The following is a 26,570-nucleotide window of genomic DNA, read 5'->3' as shown; positions in this document are numbered from 1 at the left end:
TTCTTAAGAAATAACTTTAATGTATTTAGAAACCTCAAAACCGAAATCTCCCTGCCGGGTCCCCTCCCTCCGGCCAGTCCCCCTCTTAGAACGTGGGACACTCCTGGGAACTCAGGGTCCTTCCTGTCCCACGTGGGGGTAGGAAGGGCATAGGAGGAGACCTCACATTGTCCCCAGTAATCGCTAATGGTGGCCCCTGTGCCCATCAGTCTGGGTGGAGTTGCCCCGTGGGTGCAGCGGGGAGGTGGTGGGGCCCAGCAGCTGAGAGAGGCCCAGCCAGCCAATGGGACTAGGCTGGGCTCCTTGGGACACAGCGTGGCCCCCTCGAGCTTGACTAGGGGTGCCTCTCGAGGGACATGTGATCTTCCTTCTGTGAAGTGTCCGGAGCCTGGCACCATAGTCACAGGGTCTTGGGAAGCCCCAGGGAACCATGCTGGGTCCTTGAGACAAGCCCCTCACACTCTCTGTAGCCAGGCACGGCCACTTGCTGATCAGGGGACAGGCTGTGCTGCTGCCGGCTGGCCTCACCAAGGCTACACATCTGTCTCCACCCGCAGACGCTCCATCCTGCGGACATTGCCCTCCACGGCCACACGGCTGGTGATGAAGCGGGCAAAGTCCTCGGGGAACCAGCCTGTCTCTCCGTCCCGGAGCCTCTCGCCGTAGAGCCACCCTGAACACGGATGGGGTGGGAGGGAGGTGAGAGGAAGGCCATGGGTCCCCTGGCCCCTCTGAGCTGCTGTGCATGAGCACGCCAGGGCCAGGCTTCTCCTAAAACTGACCACCCGCTCTTGCCTCAGAGCAGACAGCTGCCGAGGCCTTGCTCACGGTCACCAGGCACCCGGCCCCTGCTCTGGTGCTCGCCACTGAGAAGGGTGCTGGGCTGAGCACACCCCACACAGCTCTGCCCGGCATGAGGAGGTGCCCTGCCTGCCCTCTGCAGGCTCGTGCTGGGCCGGCTGAGCGGGGATTCCCTGGGAGGGCAGAGACACCTCCTCCTCCCCACATGGGACACAGTGACCATGGTCTCGTTTTTGGGTTCATGGATTTTGGGGCTCGGGGATGTGGGAGTGTTCCCTTTGAGGAAGCCCTCGAGGGAGGGTGAGGCAGGCTGGAAGCGCATGGGCAGCTTGCAGCCCGGCATGCTCTGGGCCTGGCCTGGCCAGGTTGGATGGTGACTCACGCCCGCCTGTCCGTGCCTGCCCATCTGTGCCCAACACGCCCATACTCACCGTCCTCCTGCTGCAGAACCAGGACCACGTCCGCCTGCTGCAGTGTGACCTCGTCTGCCTGCTTCGCAAAGAAGGCCTTGGTGATCTCCACCTGGGGCAGGTCTGGGTAGGGCAGTGGCCATCACAGGGCTATCAGGAGGCGAGGGCCAGCCTCCACTCCCCGACGGCCTCCAGCAGACACACCCCTGGGGCTGGGGTACCCCACCTCCCGACTGCTGGACCCCACCACAAGGCCAGGTGCCAGGCTCCCTTGGGCTACAGTGGGGGCCAAAGTGCCCAGCCGTGGCAGAGGGCCAGCCCCGCAGGCCCCCAGCCCGCACTCACCTCCTTTGTTGGAGAGGCCCTGCCACTGTCTCTCACTGTGTGTGAGAGCCACGATCCACCGTGCCCGGTCACTCCTGGGGGCCAGAGACAGCATGAGTCAGGCCTGGAGACCGATCCCGCCCCTCTGATGTTCCCTGACTTCTGACAGCCACCCATGGGGGTCCATGGCAAGAAGATGGGTGGTGGGGGTGGGCAGGAGTGGCTGGGCAGACTGTCAGGCAGGCTAACCCTCAAGTCACCCCAGCCCCAGCTCACAGAGTGGGGTAGCAGCCACACACCCAGACCCCAGCCTGCTGGACCCGAGACCACCCCGTTTCCTGGCACTGGGTCCTAGCTCCCTGCCCCTCCATTTGCTGTGGCAGACTCAGCCCCAGCATCCTTGTTTGGAAATAGGGCCCAGAGCTGTCCTCGGTCAAGAGGAGCTGAGAGGGAATATGGAGACTGGCGCACCTGCGTGCCTGCCTTCCACAGGGGACCTGCAGAGACCCCATCACTGCCCACTCCATTTCAAGCGCCAGGACCACCCTGCTGTCCGAACTGGCCCCCACTGGCCAGGCTCGCTGCACCCCAGCAGCACTGCGGTTCGCCTGCAGCTGTGCCCTCAGGGCCCAGGGCTCTCCTGCCTCGGGGCTTTGGCACGGCTCCACCTCTGCTGAGCAATCCCAGCCTCCGGCCCCACCTCCCTCTGCTCACGTGGGCTGAGCCTTCCTCACGGCACCCCCCGCACCCCACCCCCCACCTTGTTTCCTTTCTTGTTCCCACTCCTGGTGGCCCAACTGTTGGTGCGTCCCCTCCCGGGAACATAAACGCCACGAGGACAAGGCCGTTTCTGTTCTGTCCCCGGCTCTACCTCGGCACCTACGGCAGGGCCAGGTGCACGGTGGGTGTTCAGAGCCAGCCGTGGAACAGTGAGCGAGGCAGGCAGACAACCCGGTCCCCGTGGAGCTAATGTGTCTGGGGCCTGGGAACCACCCTCCCGGGAGCCCCTTACGCAGAGTCTGAGGAGAGCAGGAGCTGCTCCTGGCGGCCCTCACTGTTGCGAAGCAGGGTCACTTGGAAGGCATAGGGCACGGAGGAGCTGCGGTTGCCGCCCCCGGGCAGAGGGAGCTCAGACGGCTCTATCTTCTCCACCTGGATGTGGTTCATCTGGGCGTAGTCCTGGACCACGTAGCTCTCCTCGCTGTGGGGACACAGACAGTCAGTTGGTGGGACCGTCCCACCCAGCTCCTACCCGGTGCCTGCTGGGCTCCCGGCCAGGTCCCACCCGGCTCCCCTGCAGTGGTGGGGAGGCAGCCACGGAGGACAGGCTCCAAGAGTTCCCCCATCCCACAGAGCAGAGGCCACAGCTTTCGAGTCCTCCTCGTGGCTGGCACAGGCAGACCCTAGTCTGCAGGAGGCCAGAGGCTGCACAGCGAGCACCACCTGCCTCCGAGTGTCACACAGAGCATGTCCCAAGTGGAAGCCGTGCCCCAGCTCTGAGGTCAGAGGGGCCCAGGGCCAACTCCCGCAACGTCCTGCCCCAGGGCCAGCGGCCCAGTGTCCACGGAGCGGGGCTCCCCACACCCTCCTGCCCTAGTGCCACCTCTTCTTCTTGGTCACAACCAGGACATCGTTGAACAGGAACAGGTAGCACGTTGGCCGGCTGGCGATTTTTCGAAAAAGTCCAGTTTCTTCCACTAAGAACAGCTCCCCACGCTTCAGCAGCCACCGGGAGGCGGAGATCAGTGGGAGGGACTGGGGGGACAAAGCCAGGATGAGCAGGTCCCCAGGGGGTCAAGGACACACAGCACCGGGTCGGAGTGACCCCTGCCTCTGGACTGTCCCCAGTAGGGGTTGGATAGAGGAAAGCGGCACAATGTGTCCAGGCCTCAAATCAAGGTGCGCCAGGCCCTGGACCAGATCCTGCCCGACAGCCCAGGGCTGGGTGACCACTGAACATTTCACCCAAGCCAGGACCCAAAGGCCAGTGCTGGGGAAGCCTCCATGCACACCTCACTCCTCTGTGGTGGGAGGGCTCCATGGCGATTATGCAGACGCTGGGCCTCCTGGGCACAAGGGCCCGCTCAGCCCCGAGGGACGGTTGGCAGGGGCAGGCCCCTCCGTGATGGCCACGCTCCATGTCTAGAGCCTTTCCTGGCTCCTGAGCCACAGAATACCCCCGATGCCTGGTGCTGAGTTGCTGGAGTCAGTGGGGGGCAGAGATGGCAAAGGCCAGGGGGTGAGCAGTGCAGGGGTAGTGGGGGTGGGCTGTGTGGGGTGGGCATCGCAGTGGAGGGTGGCAGCCTTGAGGGGCATGGGGTGGTATGCAAAGGTGTCATGATGGAATCGTACAAAGGGCAATCGTGACGATGATAAAGCGAAAGTCGTAGCCTGAAGCAATCCGAAGTCGTCGTCGTCTCGAGAAGGCAAAGTCGTAGTCATAAAGCGGCTCGAGATCGTCATAATCAAAGGATAAAGTCGCCTTATAAAGGCAATAAGGTGGCCAGTGGTAAGCGAAAGTACTCCTGAAAGAAATGAAGTCGTAGTAAAGACGGCTCGGATCATAAACCTGTCGAGATAATCGAAGTCGTTCCTCACCGAAATCGAGATCTGCAAAGTAATGCTGCGACAATCAGAATAAAAACCGCCCGCTCTCTTATTGCCGATTGCCCAGGCACTGCCCTGGGAGCTACTCCTGGCCTGTGCCACCACCCTCCCTCCTGGATGAGCCTTCTCCCTGGCCGTTTCCCAGACCAGCACAAGACCCACGTGGGGTGAGAGCCCCACTCGGGGGTGGGCCAGGCCTGGGAGGGGGTCCTTGCTCTGGCAGGGGCAGATGTTCTAGGATCAGGGAGAGAAGTGTGAGGCCTGCACGGGTGTGGGCTCGGCAACAGTGGCGCGAAGTCACCGCCCTCCGCGCCTGCTCAGGCAGCGACCTGACCCACCCGGAGCCCTCCCGAGCTGCCCTGTACCCTTGCTTTCGGGGTGTGTGACACGGGGCTGGCTAACCTGTCACCCTTGCTCCCCTCTGAAGGGCACCCACTGGAGGGAGCACCAGGACAGGAGACCCACCTGGGCCCGCCTTGTGGGAGGGGCCCTGGGCTGTCCTGGGACAACAGAGGACGGGACCAGTGTGTGGGATTGTGGGTGGTGGGCTCTGGAGGGAGAGGTCGAGCCCGTCCATTTGTGACAGGGACTAGGGCTGTTGGGACCTGGGCTGGAAATATTTCACCCTACCCAGAATCCGGGCCTCACTGGGAAACATGAGATCTGGGCCGGCCCTGAAATCACCCTGTCGCCTCCCCTCTGTCCTCAGGCCCTGCCCAGCGCCTGACCCTGGCCCCGGTCAAGCACACTGACAGGGCCACTCCTGTTGGCCCCTCCGCTTGGTCACTCAGGGCCTGGGGTCTGCCCTTTGCCCGTGCAGTCCTGGGGATGGAGCAAGGGCCACAGAGGCCCACCCAGTGGGAGTAGGGGAGGGGACACAAGGGACACTCCTAGATGGGGAGACTGAGGCCTGGAGAGACCAAAGGCACCAGCCCTAGGAGGCCCAGCCCCCAGGCCTCATGAGGGCAGGCACCCACTCTCCAGCCCTCAGGCTCAGGGGTGTGACCTCACACGCAGGCCAGCAGGGCGGGCCAAGTGGGAAGTGGCCTGAGTTGCCTGATGTCCGGGGCCACCTACCTTGACCTTGCTGCAGTCCAGCTGTGTGTGCAGCGTGTACATCTGCTCCATGCGCTCCATCCTGTGGGCCCCCTTGTTGCACTGCCTCACCAGCTGCAGGGCATGGTCCCCGTGTGAGGGGCTGGTGCTGCAGGGCCCTGGCACAGCCCACACGTTCCACAGTGTGCCCAGGACTCCTGCCCAGCCAGCCCCTGGCTGCCCACAGTGCCTGCCCTGGACCAGCTGTGCCATAGGCTCATCAACTGTGTGAGAGTTCCACTGGCTCTGGGCCTCAGTTTCCTTGTCAGTGCTGTGAAAGGCTTGGGATGGATAATCTGAGAACCTCTGGGCCTCAGTTTCCTTGTCAGCGCTGTGAAAGGCTTGGGATGGATAATCTGAGAACCTCTGGGCCTCAGTTTCCCTGTCAGCGCTGTGAAAGGCTTGGGATGGATAATCTGAGAACCTCTGGGCCTCAGTTTCCTTGTCAGTGCTGTGAAAGGCTTGGGATGGATAATCTGAGAACCCTCGCTGCCCTGGAAGGTAGGGGGAGCCAGCCCTATGCCACCAGGTAGGGTGGGGTGGGGACAGGGTCAGGGTACAGGACTTGGGCGGGACTGGGGCCAGGCCCCATCTTACCTTGCTGATAGCCTTCAGTGCGCGGCTGGCGGCCTTGTACCTCTCGGAGTGGCCTTGGGTCTTGAGGCAGAGCGTCTGGATGAACAAAAGACACGGGACACAAAGTTCCCTCTGGCATCCCACGTGTGGAGGCTCCCACCAACACCAGACCCTGGGTGGGGCTGCAGGGTGGTCAAGAGCTGCCCCCAGAGGGCTCCTGCAGGGCCCCACCACCAGCCCCTGAACGGCCTCTGCACCACCTGGAGCTCTGCCAGGTCCTCAGGCCAGGTTGAGTGGGAACAAGAGCTAGCACCCCTGCCTGGAACCCTTCCCTTCCCGTTCTTGGCCATCTCCATCCTCTCCATCCAACCTGGGGAATCGTCAGTGGAGGCCCCCTGGCACCCCCATTTCTGCACATCCCTGGGGCCCCCAGGAATTTGAGGTTCTGTTTGGCTTGGGCAGTCCTGCCATGTGTAGCCTCAGGGAGCTTAGCTCAGTCCTGCCATGTGTGGGGCTGTGTGTACGGGCAGCACGCACACGTGTGACTATGCCTGTGTACTGTGTGCGTGCATGTGTGCCTGCATGTGTATGCATCCACATGTGTATGTGTGCACTGGGTGCATGTGTGTGTAGTGCCTGTGTGTGCACGTATACAAACGTGTGTGTGCACTGTGCGCACATGTGCATGCATGTATATGTGCAATGCAGTGTGTGCACATGTGTGCAGGCATGTGTGTATTGGTGTGCATTGATACACATGCATTGTGTACACATGGGCACACATATACATGAGTACATGTGCACTGTATATACATGTGTGCGTCTGTGTGTACATCTTTTACCGTCATGCGTCCTCTGCCCTGTGGCATCCCACACACACAGCCCACGCTGCTGAGCCCCTCTGAGGCCCTCTCTGCATCCACAGAACGGGGAGAGAAGGTGCTGGGGACAGGGCTACCACGTCTAGGAGGACTGGTGGGGCGGGGGCTGGGAGGAGGCTCAGCAGGGCTCTGGGTGACGCCAGTTCCAGCTCGACAGTGTGCCTAAACCTCATGAACCATTGAGTAAGTGAACACAAATTCGCCAAGGGCTGGAACAGCTCCCGGCACAGTGAAGTCTGTGGGTGGTGGCGACCACAAAGTTATCCCGGTTATTAAAGCCATCTTAGGATCATAACTATTAAAATATCATAGGCCAAGCCTGGAGGAGAAGGTCACAAAAGGGTAATCAAGCGGGGGCTCCAGCAGTGGGACCCCAGGACAGTGTGCCCAGCCCCAGCCCCAGGCCGTGGACTCACATCCGTCAGGAGGGGCAGCCGGGTCACCCGCTGCATGGGGAGGATCAGGAAGGAGAGCACGGGCAGGCCCCCGCATGCTGGCCGCCTCTCAATCTCTCTCAGGACCTCTCGGAAGGCGGCGTTGCTGCTTCTGCAAGAGGACAAGGCTGTCCTTCCAGGCTCTGCATGGCCGGCCTGTACCCAAATCAGGCAGCACCTGCAGAAGCCGGGCTGGGAGCAGGAATGTGCTTTGGGAGACCAGGGTGCAGGACACCCCCGAGCTACCCTCTGGGCCTCAGGGCCGCCCACTCACATCAGCTTCTGCAGCGTGCGCTGCTGGTAGACCTCGTTGGAGCAGTAGGCGATGTAGGGGTGGAAGTGCTTCTCGGCGTGCTCCTCCAGGATGTCACTGATGTCCTCGACCAGTACCTGGGCCTTGTGCCGCTGCTCCAGGTCCTCGAAGAACCTGAAGGCAAGAAGGGGTGAAGAGGGTGCCACGGGTCTGGTGGTCGGGCCCCATGTGTGCACACACACAGACGTGCATATCACACACACTCACACATACACATACGTGGCAGGAGCTGAGCTCAGCTCCCAGAGTCAGCAAGCAGCAAGCACTCGGGGCGGGACCCGGACCTGGGATGCAGGACAGCAGGGAGGGCAGGTGGGAAGTGGTCACAGAGCCCCCCGCCACGATCCCACGCACTGGCACTGTCCCTCTGTTGTCCAGGGGCAGCCCCAGGGGCTGTCTCCAAAGGTGGACCCGTTTGGACCTCCTGTCCTGGTGCCCTGTCCAGTTGGTGCCCTTTGCCCTTCAAGCTCCTTCCAGCTAAAATGACTGGGCCTCCACACAGGCCCGGGCCCCCACTGCTGCACCTGCCTGCCCCTGGGAAGAAACTCAAGGACGGAAACTCAGGGGACAGGCACAAGAGCCAGCCTCTGGGTCACAAAGAGGGGCGATGCCTGGGGCCACCCCCTCCAAGGATGAGTCCCCAATCCCAGGCAGCTCTGCTGGTCGAGCTCCTAGCTGGGTTCGCGAACTGTCGGTTGACTTTCACTGGGTCCCTCACCCCGTCCTGAGTGAACAGTCAAGGCCAGGGGGGCCAGGTGTGGGCTCTTGGCAGACTCTGACCTCCTCCGTGACCCACGCCTCGGCCCGGGGTGATCAGGACGAAGGGAGTTAACACTTGGTGAGAGCTAGGCCAGGGCTGCCGGGGTTCTGCCGCCATGGGCAGCCAGAGCCACCAAGGTTGGGCTTGGCTGAACCCACGATGTTCACTTGGTGTGTAAGGCGGTGGCCGGAGCCTTGTCCATCCCACAGACCCTCAGAGCACCCAACCTGAGACCACATCCATGTCTCCAGGCCCCTGCCACAGGAGGTCCTCCCACCCCAAGAGCTCTGTCCTTCGGAGGACTCCCTTGCCCAGCGTGGAGGTGGGCGGCAGTCCCTCCTCCCCCTGCTCACTAGGCCTGACTGGGCCTGCCACCCACGCAGGAGCCATGCTTCCTGCAGGGAGAGCGTCCTGAGAGCTGCTTACTCTAGAGAAGCCCCAGGAGATGGAGCCGCAGTCCCCGTGGATGAGGACCCAGGAGGCCACAGGAGGCCTCGGCTGCTGGATGAGCAGGGCCACGACACGCGTGGGTGCCGAGGCCGGCCAGGCCGGTCAGCAGCTCACATGGGAGACTGCAGGTTCTGAGAAAGGTCCGGGAGAGCTGCCCACCAGCCGCCGACCCCAAATAGCGATGATTTCCCAGAGAGTTCACTGTGAATGCCAGGAGCTGTCGGGGACCCAGCTGGGGGAGGAGGCCGAAGCTTCCTGCCCTGGGGCAGCAATCTAAAGCCCCAGGAGGTCAGAGGCAAACACACAGCTGCCTGAGGCAGAGGGGACTGGAGGACACAGAGCCTGCATGGCTGGGGGCAGAGCTGGGGGAGGGGCAGCCTCTATCACAGACCCCCTCCCCCTCCCCCTCCCCTAACCCCAACCCACAGATGAGTCAGAGTTTGGGAGTTTGCCATAGCTGGTCCCTGGAGCTCTACAGGAAGCCCCTGTCTACAGGGACAAGGCGGCTCCCCGCCCACCCTCAGGGCCCCAAAGTTCCGCAAGGGCACCCCACAGGCAGCAGATGGGTGGGACTCGCCAGGGGCGTGGCTGATATAAGAATGTGCCAGCAGCCACCACTGTTGGAGCAGCCCCGTGCCAGGCACTACAGGCCCCTAATCATCTCCCAGCACCACCCAAGCCCATGAGGGGGCCAGAGGCACCGCCCCTCAAGTTAGCATTGAGGCTGAGGCTCAGGAGACCGAATGATGCTCCAGAGTCCACCTGTATATAGGGAGCAGCACAGGGTTGAGACCACACACACCCCTGCCCATGCACACAGGCCCCTGCCCACGCACACACACCCCGGCCAGGCACAGAGACCCCTGTCCAGACACACACACCCCTACCCACTCATACCCCTGACCATGCATACACATGCACACACACCCATGCATATACACCCTTGCCCACGCACACACACCCCTGCCCGTGCACACACCTGTCCACACACATACATACATGCACACACCCGCACACACACAACCATGCATACACACCCCTACCCCGACACACCCATGCACACACCATGCACACCCACGCACACACACACCTGCCCACGCACACACACCTGTCCACACACACACCAATGCACAGACACCCGTGCACACACCCCTGCCCATGCACACACACCCCTGCCCACATACACCCACGCATACACATCCGGGTGCTGGATGCTCCCGAGTCACCCTCCAGGCCTCGGGGCCAGCCCACTCACACACACCCCTGACCATGCACACACCCCCCCCCACCCATCCCCCCCCCCCCCCCCCCCCCCCCCCACGCACACCCCTGTGCATGGCTGCAGCTGCATGTCCGGCCTTTCCTCCACCTCTAGGCCCTGCAACCAGAGCTCAGGTCCAGCCACCAGACACCTTTGGGTGGAACATGACCCAGAGCTGCAACTAGAGGCTTCCTGCCTACAGGTGAGCAGCTTGTGGCCACCGCTGCCTGGGTCACACAGCCCTCTGTGGCTGGGCGTCCTGGTGGGATGGTGCTTGGCAGTGGGGCAGGGCTGGACCCCTGGGAAGTGCTCCACATCTTACGAACAACCCGGATGCTACAGCCCCAGTGCTCAGCCTGGCCCTGGGGCCAGCTCTTGGTGGCCTCAAGGACCATCAGAGGTCATCACACTCCATGGGAGCCAGCAGCTGCCCTAAACCATCCCCATCAAGGTGCAGCTCAGGCTCCCCAGGGCCTGCTGCCGACGGTGCGGTGCCCATGGGGAGAGGCAGCTTCCCGGCAGAGGACCCTGTGCGAAGGCTGTGGCGTGGCCTCACCTCTGACTGGCACCCAGGACATCCAGGATGTTGGAGAAGAGGTGGTGGTGCTCCATCTGCGTCACGGTCGCCCGCAGCTCCTTGGACTGCAGGAACTCCTCCACCAGGACGCTCAGGCTGTGCTGGTAGGAGAACTCCGACGTGAGGATCTCGAACATGGCCTGCGGAGAGGGGCCTGGGTGAGCCCCACAGTGACGCTGGACACGGGCGTGCCTCGGTGGCCAATTCTCGGAACAGGAGGACATGCCCCAGGTGGCAGGGGCCGGTGGGGACAGGAGCCCCGGACAGACCCCTGGATGGGACCGTCAGGATGGCCAGCCTGGAGACGCCAGCCCGACGTCCCTGGGTGCCCCTGGCTGGGTGCCTGATGAGCCGCATGAAGCTGGGCAGCCACCCTCCGTCCTCGTCAGAGAAGGGGGAGATGGCGGCCCCTGGACTCCGAGGATTCACTCGGTGGCGCGAAGGGGCTCTGTGAGGGCCTGGTGCAGGTGGAGGCACAGCCCGGGCCTGTGTGAGGCGCTGGTGAGTGTGACGGGGCCTGGCACTGGAGGTGGCCGCAGAGGGATGGCCGGGTGGCACCACTGTGGCTGCTGCCCCTCCCCAGGTGTTGCATGGCCCAGGCCATGGGGGACAGCCTTCCCGCCCAGGGCCCTCCCCTCCCGCTCAGGGCCCTTTTACCTCCTGCCTCTTCCGCTCCTCAGTGGAGAGCTGGTCCAGGATGCCCAATTCCACCACCTGGGGGGACACAGGCCCAAGAGCTGCAGGTCACACATCCTGGAAGCCTGCGCCAAAGTCTCCCTTCTTTCCTCTCCTGATGGACCAGGGCCAACATGGCCAGCAGAGGCGGGGGCCCGGGCAGAGCACCCACAGCCACCTCACACGGCTCAGGGAGGTCCGATCCTGGAGTAGGCCTGTCCTGCCCAGGGTCTATCCCCGTCATCTTCCTCTCTGTGGACCCTCCTCAGGGCAGCCGCCCCCACCCCCGCCCAGCCAAAGAGCCCCAGAGCAGCCCAGAAAGAGCATGGGGCATCCAGAGGGAAAGGCCAGAGGATGGGAGATCTTGTCCCGAAGACCTTCCTGGCAGACGGAGAGGCGTGGAGCCCACCCAGGGAGGAAGTGTGGAGGGCAGGACTGTGACTCAGACCCCACCTGGGCGAGGCGAGTCAGTGCCCTGCCTGGAAGGTATGGGTGACGCTGTGCCCGCCCGGGCTCCCTCCTCCTTGGGGCCCACAGCTGGCGGGTCGCCTTGGCGGGAGCGTGGCTCGCTTGGTGGAGCGCGTCAGGACCAGCGGGGCTGCTACACTGCCCGGGGGTCCCCTCTCCCCTCTGCAGGACTCAGGCCACCCTGATTCGTGCTCTGCTCCTCACTGGGCCGGGCAGAAAGGCCTCCCACAGCGCCTGGGCCACGGGTGAGTCCTCCATTCCCCAAGCCAGTGCCTCCTTCCTATGCAGGGTCAGAATCTCTGGCAGTTACCAGGGTGCGGTACTGGACACTATCCCAGACAGAGGGAGACCACACGCCCCCAGCTCCCAGCAGGGGAGTAAGACTGCACTTCCAGACCTTTCTGTCTGTGGGGAGGCTGCCCGCTGCCTGCCCTCACCCCACACTGGGCCTGCCCTGGCCGGGGTCCCGGGGTACGCAGCACCATGGAGTGTGGTGGGCGGGTGCAGTACCAGCCCCTCTGGATGGCGAACAAGGAGCCCCATTGTATCACAGGTGGGGGCCCGCCCTCCCTGCTTCCCGCCACGCCCACGGCCACATGGTCCCCTCCCTCGGGCCTCAGGGCGCGGGTCACATGCTGGTCCACCTGGGGTAGAAACAGTCACCTCCCCCAAGCACAGGGACCACTGCCAGGCCACGCTCTCCACTGAGACCCCCGTAGGGCAGAGACGGGCCCCCCGTTTCAGATACGGAAAGTGAAGGAGTGGCTTGGCCCTGGCCTCAGCTCCAAGCCCCGGCCCCTCCCGTCCCAGCTGTCTCCCTACGCAGACCCCTTAGCTCTCTCCTGGGGCGGGGGCCCTGGGAAGGGACTCATGGTGCCCGCAGCTCCCTGCAGGGCAGTCTGAGCAGGGCCGGCCCTTGCACGCACAATGGCAGGGCCCTGCATGGGCAGGGCGACTCTGAGGGCACAGGAGGGAGACTCCCAGGTCCACCACCCACAGCCGAGGGGCTTCTGGGAAGGCTGCCCATCCTCCCTGGGAGGACTGGGCTGCTGCTGGGGACCAGCCACCTGGGCTCGGGGAAGAACAGTGGGGGGACCCCTGTGGCTTCTGCCTGCCTGTCTCTGTGGGGCAGCCTCACCCACCCTCCGGCGCTACCTCCGGGAGCTGGCTCCAGGTGATCTGGGCAGGCCGGTAGCTCTTGACCACAATGGTGGTGTCCATCTTCCGGGCTCCCTCGGGGCTGGAGGACTCATCAAGGATGTCATCATCAGACTCCTGGCTGGTGTTCAGGCCCCGCTCCTGGATCTCCTGGTAGAGCTGGGGGTCTAGAGAGAGAAGGAGGGTGACCTGTGGCCCTGGGGGATTGGAAAAGGCTGTGCCTCCCTGGAACTTGCCGGCTGAGCCCTCCCAAGGGCATCTCAGAGCCCATGATGACATGAGGCAGCACAGGCCCTCGCAGGTGGGTCCTCTAGCGCCCACAGGCTCTCACGGCTGTATGGGAGAGGGAGGCTTTGGGAGGGGACTGCCCCAGGCTGGGCGCCAGTCCCAAGACCTCTTCTATGCCACAAGCCCCACCTGAAATGGGCTGGTCCCGGCTCAGGGCACCTCCAAACCCTCACAGCAGCCCCCAACCAGCCTTACCCTGAGACACGGGGCATCGCTGCTGCCTCCTGGGGACACTTCCCAGAGATTTCTGTAGAGGAGGCCTGGGTGCCCCCTCCTGGGCCCGTCCCTATCCACAAAGCTTCTGGGGGATGGAGGGCGCCACTGTGTCTTGGGGCCTCAGGTCTGGAGCTGGGCACTTGAGGCCTTAGCCCTCCCCAGGCCTCACTGCCTCCGATCTCTACACCCCTGTGCACTTTGACCCAGGTGGCAGGCACCTCCCTATGTCAACCTCCCCGTGGGATGTTCTCATCTCCCCCCAGCAGGCTGAGTGTGCACCACTGCCACCCCTGCTGGAGGCCCCAATACACGGCTGCCCTTCAGCCTCGAAGAGTCCGGGCAGAGCCCACGGCGTGGGGCCGGCACCCTCTGATCTGGCCTTAGTCCCCCAACATGGCCACTGTAGGCTGGGCCCAGTACACATATGGGGTGTTCAGGGCAAGACTGGGGGCTCTGTCTGTGCCCTGCCCTTCAGAGCACATTGAATAGAGTCCAAGGGAACTTTCTAGACCTTTCTAGACTCATCAGGGCTACATGGTGAGACCAGCCACTGGGACCTCAGGACCTCAGCCTCTGGAAGGATCCCGTCAAACAGCTTTGGTGACCCCGAGACACCAAACCAAGGCCCACCCGAACCCCAAGGTGCCCCAGTGAGTCCAGCTTCAACTGGAGCCCAGCCCAGCCCGCGGTGCCTCCCAAAGCCACACTCACCGTCCTTGAAGGAGCCCTTGTGCCCACGTTTCCGCCCCAGCGTCTTCTGCACAAAAGAGACACAGAAAGCGCAGCTGTCAGCCGAGGCAGGTGTGGCCCACAGCGATTCTGCCTCGGGACCCCAGAGACCTCACGGCTCCACACGCAAAGCTGTGCCCAAGAGATGTCAGCTCCAAAGGGCCTCAGGGCTGCCAAGCAGAGGCTAGGACAGGTGGGAGGAGGGCTCAGAGCAGGCAGGACAGGTGACTGAGGGTTGTCAGGTCCAGGAGGGCTGCTTGGAGGAGCAGGAAGGGTTGAACTCAACGCGAAGGGATGCTCAGGAGAGTTTCGAGCAGGACTGGAGGGAAGCCGGTGGCAGGGCAGGTACAGTGGGGAGAGGGCTGTGAAGGGACAGTGGGGCAGGACACAGTCCCCTGGGGACCAGGACCTGGTGGGGCAGGTGAGCAGGGACTGGTCAGTCAGTGTCTAGCCCCAAGCATGGGCCTGGGGGCCCCAGCAGGAGGCCGGGATGGCAGAAGTGATGGGAGGGACCCGGCTCCTGGGAAGCCCCCAGGCTCAGGTGCCCGGCTCGGAGCCCACCCTCCTTGGCTGGGACACCACACTTTGCTGACGCCACAGGTGTGCCGGTTCCCGGAAGGAAAGGGGCTGGTTTCTCGGAACGAGTTGGGGCCTGTAAACTCCCCTTACTGGTTGGGAGCGTGTGGCGCTCCCAGCTGCACCTGGCCTGGCACCCTCAGCCCCATGCCCCGCACCCCACCTCAAGGGCTCCCCCAGCCCCCTTTTCACCTCCAGGTCTGGCTGGAGCTGTTGCCTCCCCCACCCCTCGACCCCGTCCTCTCCTCCTGTCTGCCTCTACCCTAACCCTCCTTCCTCTGGGACCCTACCCTGACCCAAGGCCACGGGGAGCCCCCTACTCTGTGCTCCCAGGAACCCCAAGCTGCCCTCAGCCCAGCCCTCGGCATTCTCCCTGCCCTGGTGGCCCTCTGAGGACCAGGCCCATGCCCCTGGGCTCACTTTGGAACCCCAGCACCAAGCATGTGGCAGGTGCCCAGGAAGTGTCTGCTGACTGCATGAAATCAACAGTCAATGAAAGAATGAGCCCCGTGGGCCTAGTCCTTGTGGGTGCAGAGAGTGCTGGGGCCCTTCCAGGAGGCAGCTGTGACGGCAACCAGTGAAGAAGACACTCTGGCACGTGCCTTCCGTGGACACTGTCCAGAGGACGCCCAGAGGACGGCTATGATCTTGGCTCCCACATGGGGAAGCCAAGGCTCAGGAAGGTTCAGGAACTCGCCTGGGTCACACGGCACCTGCCCCTACCCTCGTCCTTCACTGAGGCAGCCCATATGCTTAGGGCCTGTTTTCCAACACGTCTGAGGAAGGCGTCCAACAAGAAGGGTGGCCCTGGGACCAGCCCTGCATCTGCTCTGCATTCCTGAGGGTGCCCAGGGCTGCCAGGGCCTCCTGATAGGTGGTTCCAGGGCAGCTCGCCTCCCCTACCCCAGCCCTGCCTGAGCCCAGACCCACCAGCTAAAGAGACCAAGCAGGGTGGCCAGAGTCCCAGTCTTGGCTGGGGGGGTGTTCAGGTGCCATGCCACTCTCCCTGAACACAGCTCCCAGCTCCAGGGCTGCCTGAAATGAAGCCCTGACCCCCAGCCTCAACGGATGGTGACTCTGAGGATGAGGGACACTGGGCCCAGGAACCCCAGCAGGACGCTCTGTCCCCTGGGCCCTAGTGACACATGCAGCCAGGCTACACCCTGCCCAGCGAAGGGTCTGCCGCCACCATGCCCCAGACCTAGAGCCACCGCCAGCAGGCAGGGAAGCAGGCTCTGTGTACAGCGGGAACGTGCACACTTCTCCCGAGCCTGAGGCCACCGCACGGCTGCCCCGCCTGAGTCCCTGTCCGGAGCTGTTGGGGCAGATGGAGCCCAGGCCAGTCACTGCAGCAAGGTCACCCTGAACCCTGTCATCCAGGCAGGCTGGCTCCTGTCTGGGGCTTGGAAACAGGGACTGGGCCCTTCCAGGGATCTGCCCTCCAGCAAGGCTGGGAGCGGGGACACCAGAGTCTGGGGCCTGGGTAGAACCCTCGACCTTTCTGAGCCTCTGCTGCCTCGTCTGTAAGGTGGGATCTTCACACTCACAGATTGGGCTGAACTGGAATAAACCAATTGAGAGTCCTCATGCAGCAGGTGCTTACTAACGGCAGCTGCCACGATGCAGAAGATGACAGTGGTGGAGACGGCCAGGCCACCCCTCTGCCTAGCAGCACCCTCCCCGCGGTCCACGTGGGCAGGCCCCTACCTTGTTTTTGGCTGGGTTCCGAGTGTGAGGCTGGCTGGGTTCCTCGGCCAGAGCCTGGAGCTTAGGGCTTAGCGGGATGGCGTCCCCCTGGCCACCTGGCTTCCCCAGGCCCTTTATGGCCGCCCGGTAGGATTGGTTCCGCAGGTTCCGCCTCAGCATGCCCCCAGGGTCCTTGTCCATGTCCATGTCGTCCAGAGAGAAGCTGGGGGCTGGGAGGAGCTTAGGGTCCCGCCGGGCGGCCTCCCTGCTAAGTACAGCCGCCCCGAAGCTCTGGTGGCGGGCTGGGGTCTTCGCCCTGCTGGCCACGGCCAGGCTCTTGGGGATCAGCTGCTGGGTGCCCAGCTTGAGGGCCGCCGGGCTCTCTGTGCTCAGGACGATGGGCCGCGGCTCCTCGTGCCCTGGGGACCGAGGCTGTGGGGGTGCCGGGACCTCGGGCTGGAAGACGGCATTGTCCCTAACACGCAGGGAGCCACGGACCATCGGGAGCCCAGAGGCTGGGTTCCCACTGGTATCCAGCCGGAGCTCCGAGTGGAAGCGGTGTTCCAGAAGCTTCTCCTCCAAGGACCTGTCTGAGTGCCGCTGGGACATGCTGGGTGGCTGTGGGCTCCTGGGGAAAGGGCAGAAGTGAGGGTGTTGTGAGGCTGCTCTCCCCTGCCCCCTCAGGTGTCCGCCCCCCTGCTCTTTCGAGTATGCCTGGCCGGGGCCCCAGTACAGCTCCCAGGACACAGCGTGCAAGCACAGCAATGCAGCCAGGAGCAGAGTGGGTCAGCGGCACAGCCAGCCCTAACCACCGGGAGCCAGCCACGTCTGACGCCGGAGGCTGGGCACAGGACGGGATTAGGCAGGCACTGGTTCTCTGAGCTCCGAGGGACCAGGTGGGCACAGCTTATGGGGGGAGGCTGGACCTCGGAGGCTGGGAGGCCGCACTGCTTCCTCTGACGGGCAGCACGCGCTGAGGACACATTCCTGAGCCGGGAGGCAGGTGGGGCAGCTCAGGTGCAGGGCCCTGGAACCCTGCAGACCTGGCCTGGACTCCTGGCTCACACCTGGCAGCCAGGCAGCCTCCTGGAACCACTTCCTTGTGGTGAACACGAGGGTGCTGGTGCTGCGCTGGGGGCTTCTTGAGGTCAGCATCAGCCACAGTGGCAGTGACCACAGCCTCTGCCTCACTGGGGCCTTCCAGACGCCCGAGCCAGGCTCTGCTGGTGGGGGTCAGGCACATTTGCCCACATGCTCCCAGCCCGAGCCCAGGCCTCTGTGATTCCCCTCTCTCAGCCACGCAGGGACATGACTGTGGCGGACTGTCCATGGAACATTTCCACACACCAGGCAACACGCTGGCATTTTTCCACATTTCTGAACTGGGCATAAAGCTGACAATTCTGGTTTCAGGAGTCCCACCAGGCACCAGCCTGAGAGTCTGGTATGACACCTGGCCACTGGGCAGGTATGGTGGCGGCAGGGGTGGCAGCCCACAGTCCCACGTACACCACCCAGTGCAGGGCGGGAGCTGACCTGCAGACATCTCTGTAGCCCGATCGCCACACCCCGTGGGCTGTCCCACCCCCACCACCCTCCTGCCTGTTCCTCCCGGCAGCACGTGCCCCCCAGCCCATCTCTACCCCACTGTTCTCTTCATGGTCCGGGGCTGGCAGCGCTGCCCCGACACTGCTGTTTCCTGTTTCTCACTTTCCTCCTTCCAGACCCAAGGCAGGGCTGCCCTTCTGCCCCTTGGGAATGGCACAGTCCTGTGACTGACTTTGGGACACGTGTCCCCGCCAGGTAGGAATGTGGAGAGCCAGCTCTCGACCTGCCTCTGCACCTTCCCTGGGTGCCATGACTATGAGCTCGTGTGGCCAGGCAGAGCCCCAGTGGCCTGGACCCCGTGTGACCGAGATGTGCAGAGCCCCCAGCCGACACGGCCTGCAGGAGCCGGGCCTGGAGGTTTCCAGGCACTTCGCGGGGCTTTTGTGGCTACACATCACCTCCTGAGTGACAGCACATTGCTTGCCACAGCGGTCAGGCCCACAGCAAGCTTTCACGCCCCAGGCTGCTTGCAACCCTCAGGCCACTGAGCAATGGGTTCTGAGGGTCTGGTCTCCCAGGCCTCCCAGCTTTCCCGTCTGCTGTTCAGGGGCTCCCCACACGTGTCAGGGGGCAGCCCTGACCGAGGCACGTGGTCAAGTGACGCTGCCTCTCTGTGCCTCAGTTTCAAAATCTGTAAAATGGGCACGATAAGAGCAAGGCCCACCTCCTGAAGGTACTGCAGTAAGTGTAAAGTGTGCAAAGTGTGTAACAGGCCTGGCCGGTGTGAGGCCTACATCCACGTTGCGGTGACCAAGCCTTGCTGAATCAAAGGCAAGTTCACGTTCCCTATGCTCAGGGAGCTTTGAGGGTTCAAAGGTAACAACATGGAGAAAACTCACTGCTTTCATTCTTTCCCTTTTAAAACATAAAAACAAAAACAGGAAGAGCCACCACTCAGTACGCCTCCTATACGCCCAGAACGTCACACACGTGAAAACGACCGGAGTCTCTCCGGGGTGGAAACTGATTTTTCTGATGGGAAAACAAGGCTGGGTCACTCGCTCCAAGTCACCTCCTACAGGGAGGTTGCCTACAGTCAGCCACACAACTGACCTGAATTCGCACCTTTGGAGCACCCGCAGGGCACCCGGGAGACCGCACTGTCCCTGCTCAGCCCCAGGAGCCACCAAACTCTCCCAGGACATACATTCTCTGCTAAAAGCATCCCAGGAAGGCACGTGCGGCTGAGCCTCCCAGGCCCTAGGGAGGGGCGGCCCCCACGCTGGCTGGGAGGGTGCATTCCTCAGGACATTCTGAATCACCGGCCGAGGACAGCGGCAGACACAGCAGGCCTCCCCCGGGGCTGGTGTCCATGACACTGACCCGGCGCTGGTCTGCACCATCCCAGGATCACCCGCTCACAGTTTTACCCAGGCCTGGCCGAGAAGTCTGTTTCTTTTAGGCTTCTGTCTACACGCCAAGCAGAACGCACTCCAGCGGGCAGCCAGTGTAGGCGGCCTACGGTCCTGCAGTCCTTTTATTCTAAACGTGATTTCTTTACCTGGGGGGCATCTGACGTGGGTTGACATGCCCACATCGTCACTGTGCCCGGTCTCCCACCAAACAAATGTCCCCAAGACCCCACAGCCCCCAAACACAGAGGCCCCAGCCTGCACTGTCTCAGCCTCCGGCTCTCATAGAGGCCTTCCTCCTCCCTAATGGGGCCAGACTGCCCAGGCCTGACGGTCCCTGACCACGTCCTCTGAGACAGTGTCCTGGCCCTGGCCAGCAGCACTCCCTGGCTGGCGGCGGCTGTCCCAAGAGAGGGCAAAGTCTGCTCCACTGCCAGAAGGCGCCCAAACGGGAACCTGTCAGGCGAGCCAGAGCCAGAGCCATTGCTGGGTGTGACCTCCGCTCCCAGTGAGGCAGCCACACCCACAGGTCTAACAGAGAGCCCTAGAGGTGTGGGCAGGGGCGCTGGAACCCAGAGCTGTGGCCCTGGCAGGCACCCGCACCCGTTGCCTTCTGTTTTTCAGTTTTTCTAAAGAACTGTGAAGACACAGACACCGTTTCAAAAGTCAACGAGCACCAAAGACTTAGCATGAAAGCCCAGCGTCCCCTCCTCCACGCTGCCTGGATTCCCCAGAGGCCACCGCTCTGGGCTCCTCAGCTTTTCCCAGAAAAAGGCACAGCCTGCTCTCAGTGACCCCCGCCTATGGGCATCCCTACCCGCTCCTTGCCTCTTGGACGAGGACTCCATCACAGCCGGCCCCATCACACGATGTCTGTGCCGGCACAAGGTGCTAAGCCCCGGGGCAGAGTAAGGCCTTGCCCACCTCTTGTTAATCATGATTTTCTCTCATTCCACTGGCCTGGTTTTCCCCAGTTAAATTTTCCCTGAGTGTTCTGGCGTCTCTGCCATGTGCTTCTTGAGAATATATTCTATACGCTTGGCAGGCCAGCTCTGTGTTTTTCCCAGACACCCCCTATCCTTCCTCTCCAGAGGGCCTGGTGCTCTGGGCCTCACCCTGGGCGGATCCCAGGACCTCCTCTGCCGCTTCTGGGGCGGGAGGCTTGGCCCCCAGTCCCCTGTCACCCACTCCGGGCCCTCACTGTGCTGAAGCACATCCCCAGGCACTGAACCCGGAAGTCACATGGGAGGCATCTTTTGGACGCCTGAAAATGTCTTGTTTCTTCCTCTCCCCTGACTGGTGGCGAGGAGACGAGTGTTCCCACTGTAGATGGTTTTCTCCCAGAGTTGGGAAGGGCCCTTCCCTCATCTTCAGAGTTGCTGGGGAAGGGCCCCAATGCCCCGATCTCTTCCTCGTATCATGACCGGTGTGTGGTTCTCCCTGGCCCCACTGAGGGTCTGGGGCACTTGCTGGAGGCTGGGAGCTCTGGCTGTTGTGCTGATGTGCCTCTGTAGGGTCCACATTCATTCACTGAGCCAGGCACTGGGTAGAACTCCCCATGCGGTCACTCTTGTCTTCAGGGCTGCACGGATTTTCATATTATTTCTTCCATTCTGGTTTCTCTTTTTGGAATACCCACTAATGAGTATTAAGCTCTGGCGTTTTCTCCTAATTCCTTCCCTTCCCTCCCCTACTTTGTTCTCTGTGTGAGGTTTTCTCTACTTGATCTTCTCATCTGCCCCATGGTCTTGTCATTTTCATTATCGTCAAAGAGCCCTCTGCTCTTCATTCCTGGCATCCTGCTCTTGTTTTATGGGTGTAACATCTTCTATTATCTTAGAGAGGAAGGATTACATTTTCTTTGGAGGGAGTTTCTTTCTTTCTGTTATGGGCTGCTGGAGCTGTGCCCCCACCCCACACTTCCTCCCGTCTCCGCCTCTGCTGGCCTCTGTCTCTCAGGCACAGGGCTTTCCTCAAACATCTGCTGCTGGTGGTTGATTGCTTCTGCTTCTATTGAGGAGAGAGGCCTTATGCTGGTGGGAGGCCCAGGTGCACACACCCTGAGCACAGGTGTCTCACCGGGAGGGCCCTCTGGGACCCCCAGCCCCACGCCAGGTCCGTATCCTGAAGTCTCTCCTGAATGCCGGCTGGTTTCTGCAGTGGTCTCTCTCCATCTCCTCACTGAGATGCTGGTCTGCTCCTGGTGCCTGGAGCCAGTGAAGGGGAGGGGCTGAGAGCTCAGACTCCTTTCAGCAGCTGGCCATGCTGTCCGGGCTACAGTGCCACAGAGGTCGGTCAGATTCCCTGCAGCAGCCTCGTGGGCCAGTGGCAGACCTGCTGCCCGGTAAAGGCAGCCCTGACTTGCTGAGTGGGGGCTGCCAGGAAAGCTCCTTCAAGCACGCACAGGGCAGAGGGAGCCGCAGGCTGTCTGTCTGTCTTTCCTGTCTCCCCATGTGTGTGAGCCCTTGCAGGGCAGGGACAGTTTCCTGTTCGTGTCCCCACAAACAGTCGGGCTCAGTTCCGGCACTAAAAAGCAAATGCGTGCCTCGGCACGTGCTCTGCCCTGGTCTCCTTACCTTGATTCTGTGTCTTCCCAGAGAGGCCCTGGTGTTCCGTGCCAAGAACCAGCTTGCAAGGGGACTTTACTCAAAGTGAGCAGAGGCTGGGCCAGGGCAGCCCACAGAGGTTCCAGGCCTGTCTGTGCCACTTTTGGGGTGACTTCCTGCTGCTTCTGCTCAGGGTGGGCTGGAAAGGACCTCCCATGGCTGAGCCCTGGGACCCAGAGCTGTCTCTTTTCCCTTGACCACTAAATACCCGACCCTGGTATCCATGACGCATATAGTTACAGGGCATGAGGGACTTGTGCAGGAGGAGGCGTGTAGCAGAGGTGAGTAGGTGGAATCCGTGGTCTCTGGCCAGTCTCAGGGGCCCCTGCCCAGCCTGTCCGTTCCTGTCTGCACTTGGCCTTGGCTGATCTGCCGGATCTCAGACCCAGCCTTGGTCGGGTGGGCCGCTCTGCAGTCCCGCCCTCCTGCCCCCTCATTCTTCCGGAGAGATGGGCTTCTAGTGACTCTAGTGGGTGCCAGCCCCATCCCTCCTACATCCCCACAGCAGTACAGTGTCCCAGCTGAGGCCTGGGGCTCTGAGCACAGCTGCTTTCATGGCCACCAGGACCTAATTGCCCAAGTTTGCTGCCCCTCCAGTTAGGACGCTGCACGGGCCTCCAGCTTCATGTGGTCCCACCCTCGGGCATTTCTGTCCCTCCTACCCTGGCCTCTAGGTCTGGCTAACCCCACTTGGCCCAGTGCGGCGTGGCCTCTCTAGCACCTGTCCATCCAACCTCAGTGCATGCAAACTCAAGCCACAATGATGCCCTTGTACTCCGGTAATTCTGCCCAGCCAAACTTGACTCAGTCACATAATCTGGAGGAGGACTTGGTTTTGTAAATCATGCAGCACACATCAGCCAGCTCCGTTTGCAAGGTGGCCAGAGGTTCAGCTCTGCGGCCTGCACTGGGGCAGTTTTGTCCCCCAGGGCACATTTGGCAACGTCTGGAGACACTGCTGGTAGTCAGGAGTCCTGGCTACCGGTCGGCAAGGCTGCTGGAGAGACCTGTTATCTGGATCAAGGCCCCTAGGGCTGCGGTGGGGAAACCCTGGGCAGCTAAGCAGAGAGCCACCCTGCATGTGGGGGCGGGGAAGTGCATCTGGCCCTCCCACCTGGACGTAGCCAGCTCAGCCCAAAGCGTATTCCAGTCACTCCCCAGCTCCGGCTCTGAATGAGACGTCCCATAAACCCAGGCACTGTCCCTGGCTCTGTTGCCACTCACGGGGTTCCCCCAAAGGGTGGGAATCACAGCCTGCCTCTGACAGGTGCCTACGCGGGGGATAGGTCCCCTGCCACCCAACCAGGTGCAGAGGGAACGTGGCCTGCCTGGGTGGGACTGCTGGCCAGGCCCTGTCCTGACCTGGATGGCTGTCCCCAAACGGGGACGGGGGGGCAGTGGGGGTTCTGGCCCCGGCCAGGGAGTCACTAGAAATAAGGACACTGCTCCAGACAGACGGTCCCCTGCGCTAAGGACAGGAGCAGCCCAGATCCATCCGGAAACCAAAACTAAAACTCAGACCCAAACTCGCCGGGAGCGCCTGCACCTGGATCACAACGTGAACACAGATGGCCATCCTCAGGATGGGGACCCGCACTCCACATGTGAGCTGTGGGGACCCCGGCACGCCGCTTCTCACTGCTTCACTTCTGTGCCTCGGTTTCCTCATGTGTAGGTGGAAAGTGCTTCCCACATAGGGTGGTCCTATGGGTCAGAGACGGCCCCTGGAGAGCCAGCGCCCTCAGGGAGGCACCCCCAGCAAGGGTTTCTCCCCAGTGTCCAGGTTGGGGGAGGGGAGAGGGCCCATCCCACCCTCCAGGTGACTTTGGTACAGGTGACTTACTTCTTCCAGGAAGCCCCCAAGACACCTCCCTTCCAGCAGGACTGGGTGGGTGGGGAGTGCCCACCTTCAGCCCACAGCTCCTGCTCTGGACAGTACCTTTCATCCTGTTCCCCTCTGCTGGCCGTGGGCATCGCACAGCAGGGACCACGTCTGCCTGGCCACTTGCGGGTCAACATCTTCTAACTCCTCAACACTCCTACTAGTCCCATTTTACAGATGAGGAGACTGAGGACCCGAGAGCTGCTTAGTTCACAAAGAGCCAGGATGTGATGGGCACACCTGGGAACTATGCCACGGAGGTGTCAGGGCCTGCAGCCACGCACAGCACCTGGACCCTGTTGCTGGTCCAAGCCAGGCCCACACACACCCCCTAGGCCCCCATGTTAGGTGGTGCACGTCTAGACTGTTCCCCTCAGAGACACAGAGAAGATTCAGGCCTCGATTCAGGTTAGATGCAGAGGCCACCAAGACCTGCCATCACTGCCACTCCCTCGGTCCCCCCACCTACTCAAACCTCAAAAGGGAGCCTGTTCCCATTTCACAGACGCAGAAAGAGGCTGAGCAGGCAAGACAAGCCGCCACGGCTCCCTGGTAGGTGGGACGCCCCCCTCCCCCTCCCTGCCTCCCTTCTCAGGGGAGACAAAGCAGGTCCCTCCCTGCCACCGCCCACCAAGTCCACGGGGTGGGGGAGGGGCGTGTGGTCTGGGTTTGTCTTGGGTGTTGGGTTCTTCCTTCTTGGAGCTTTTCTGAACTTTTGGGACCAAAGCAGGTTTGGGCGTCAGATTCCCCAACGAGCTCCCGGGAGGGTCGTTCTGTTCTGCCCCCCACCCCATGCACTTTCAAACTCTCTGGGGCTTCCAGCGTCCTCCGCGCTCAAATCGGAACCCAGGTTCCGGTTGCATGCAAGTTTTCCTTTAGGAAGAGGAAGCGGCCACTGGGGGTCGAGAGCGGGCAGCGAGCGAGCGAGCGTGCAGGGGCAAACAGGGGGTGCCTGGGGGCGGCTTAGCCCGCGAACCCCGCCCCTCCCGCCCCGGCGGAGGCACGGGAGGGTCGCGAAGTTGTTACGGCCCCCGGGGCGGGGCTTGCAGGAAAAGCGAGGGGAGGAAAGGCGCCCCGGGTTCCCGGCGCCTCCCCCGGGCTTACCCACCTCCCCCGGCTCCCCCGAGCCCCGGCTCACCTGTCTCCCGGCTCACCTGTCCCCCAGGCTCTCACCTGCGCCGCAGGGCGGAGGGACGGAGGGGCGGCGCGCGGACGGTGCAGCTTCCAGCGCCGGATCCCCTCCTATCCTGCAGCCGCCTCGCTCCTGCGGCCGCGCGGTCCGGCCCGGGGCGGCTCCTGCACTTCCTGCGCTGTCTGGCTGGAGGGCGGCGGCTGCGGCCCCGCAGGTGGGCGCTGCGCGGGCGGGGCGGCTCCGGGTCCGAGGGCTCGGGCGGGGAGGGTCGGGGAGGGGGCGGGGCGCGTCCCGGGCACCTGTGGCGGCGCCGCCTGCGTCACAGGTCACAGCCCCACCTGGGCCGGCTGGAGCCCACGTGATCGCCCGGACTGGATCGCGCCTCTCGATTCTCTCCGAGCCGCCGCCGCCCGGTGCCTGCGCCTTCCCTCCCCGCGCCCACGCCCCCTCGAGGCCGGCCCGGGCGTCGCCTGCCAGACGTGGGGCCGGAGCGGCTCGGCTCCCTCCTGCGTCACTGTCCTTCCAGGCCCCGCTCCACCGCCTCCTCCAGGAAGCCTTCGGGGAAGGAGACCAGCCTTGCGGGGACCGATGTTGGCTGTAGAAAGGCCCGGCCCTGGCCCTCTGGATTCTTGGAAGCCAAGCGGCCAAAGACAGCCAAGAGGGCGCAAAGCACTCTGGCCACCTTCTTGGTGTGGTTGAGTGGCGGTCATCCCCATTTCACAGAGAAGGACCGAGTCCTGGAAAGGAAGGCTCTCGCCAGCGTGCACACGGCTGAGCCTGGACTCCGAGCCTGGCCTTTCCTTGCTCCGCCTGCTGGGAACGAGTGTGAAGGTGAGGGAGGGCCCCCCAGCTGGGGGTTCAGGAATCAGGCTCCCTGGTGCTGTGGGAGGGGCTGGGGGCTGGGCCAAGCCTCCCAAGCTTGGGCCTGGCCATTCAGGAATGTGACCTGAGGTCCCAGGGCTCAGACCCACTTCTGACCTGCCTTCCTCATCCCCTTTTCAGGAAAGGCCTGTTGCCAAAGGCTTCCGTGTGAACATCCACACTGGGCTTTGGATCAGCTTCCACTGGCGTCCCCTCACTGACCCCAGGCCTCGGGGCGTGGGCCGGGCACCTGTGTGCCAGCCAGAGGCACTGACCGTCCTCCCTCCCAGGACCTGCCTCCCTGGGCCGGGCAGCCCTGAGATCCAGTTGCGGGGTGAGGAGACACCGCAGGCTCTGGGGCTGTAACTTGGCATTTTCTCAGGTGTCATGGTTAGAGGGACTGCCTGCCCTTCTCCTTCTGCACTGGTCGCCCCACCCACTAGTCCCCCAGTGTCTGCCCTGCGGCAGGGGCTGCCTGGGTGTCAGGTGCCACCTGGGCAGGGCACAAGCTGGCCTCAGGGATGGGTCCCAAGGGCCATCCGTCCTCCAGGGGGCGGAATGAGGGAGGAGCTAAGAGCTGACCCCTGTGGGCGGCAGCCTCCACCTGGAGCCGTCTGCGGGGAGGTTCCACTTCCAGGCAGCTCCTGGAAAAGGCAGGTGGCTGCTGCCCTCCAGAGTCCATGATGGGTACTGCACCTACAAGGCCCAGCTTGCCGGAGGGAGCTGGGGTGACCCGGAGCCTTGATCCTTGAGGGGACTGAGGTGCGGTGGGGTCACTGAGGCCCCGTGGGGGGACGGAAGCCTTGCATCAGGCCACTCAGTGGGACCCAGGTTCCCGATTCCC

At 62.9% G+C, this 26,570-nt stretch overlaps 1 protein-coding gene across 2 annotated transcripts; it reads right to left on the bottom strand.

The window, feature by feature from the left end:
- On the bottom strand, positions 1-25,140 carry ARHGEF16 (Rho guanine nucleotide exchange factor 16). 2 transcript variants are annotated; one of them, XM_003891005.4, is made up of 15 exons: positions 24,907-25,140; positions 16,307-16,913; positions 14,006-14,051; positions 12,788-12,957; positions 11,147-11,203; positions 10,469-10,629; positions 7,403-7,555; positions 7,111-7,240; positions 5,835-5,909; positions 5,220-5,312; positions 3,139-3,290; positions 2,548-2,736; positions 1,557-1,630; positions 1,233-1,334; positions 1-673 (listed from the first exon to the last, which is right to left on the bottom strand). In XM_003891005.4, exons 2-15 carry the CDS (start codon positions 16,892-16,894, stop codon positions 534-536), a joined length of 2,130 nt encoding a protein of 709 aa, XP_003891054.2. In that variant the 5' UTR covers positions 16,895-16,913; positions 24,907-25,140; the 3' UTR covers positions 1-533. The 2 variants fall into 2 exon arrangements, with proteins under 2 accessions (XP_003891054.2, XP_009214421.2); XM_009216157.4 differs by having other exon boundaries at positions 24,872-25,071.
- Between the last annotated feature and the right edge of the window lie 1,430 nt (positions 25,141-26,570).

This window comes from Papio anubis, chromosome 1 (assembly GCF_008728515.1).
Source record: "Papio anubis isolate 15944 chromosome 1, Panubis1.0, whole genome shotgun sequence".
Taxonomy (NCBI): Eukaryota; Metazoa; Chordata; class Mammalia; order Primates; family Cercopithecidae; genus Papio; species Papio anubis.
The sequence above is the reverse complement of the archived record's forward strand: the minus strand, read 5'-3'. Positions and strand labels throughout refer to the sequence as shown.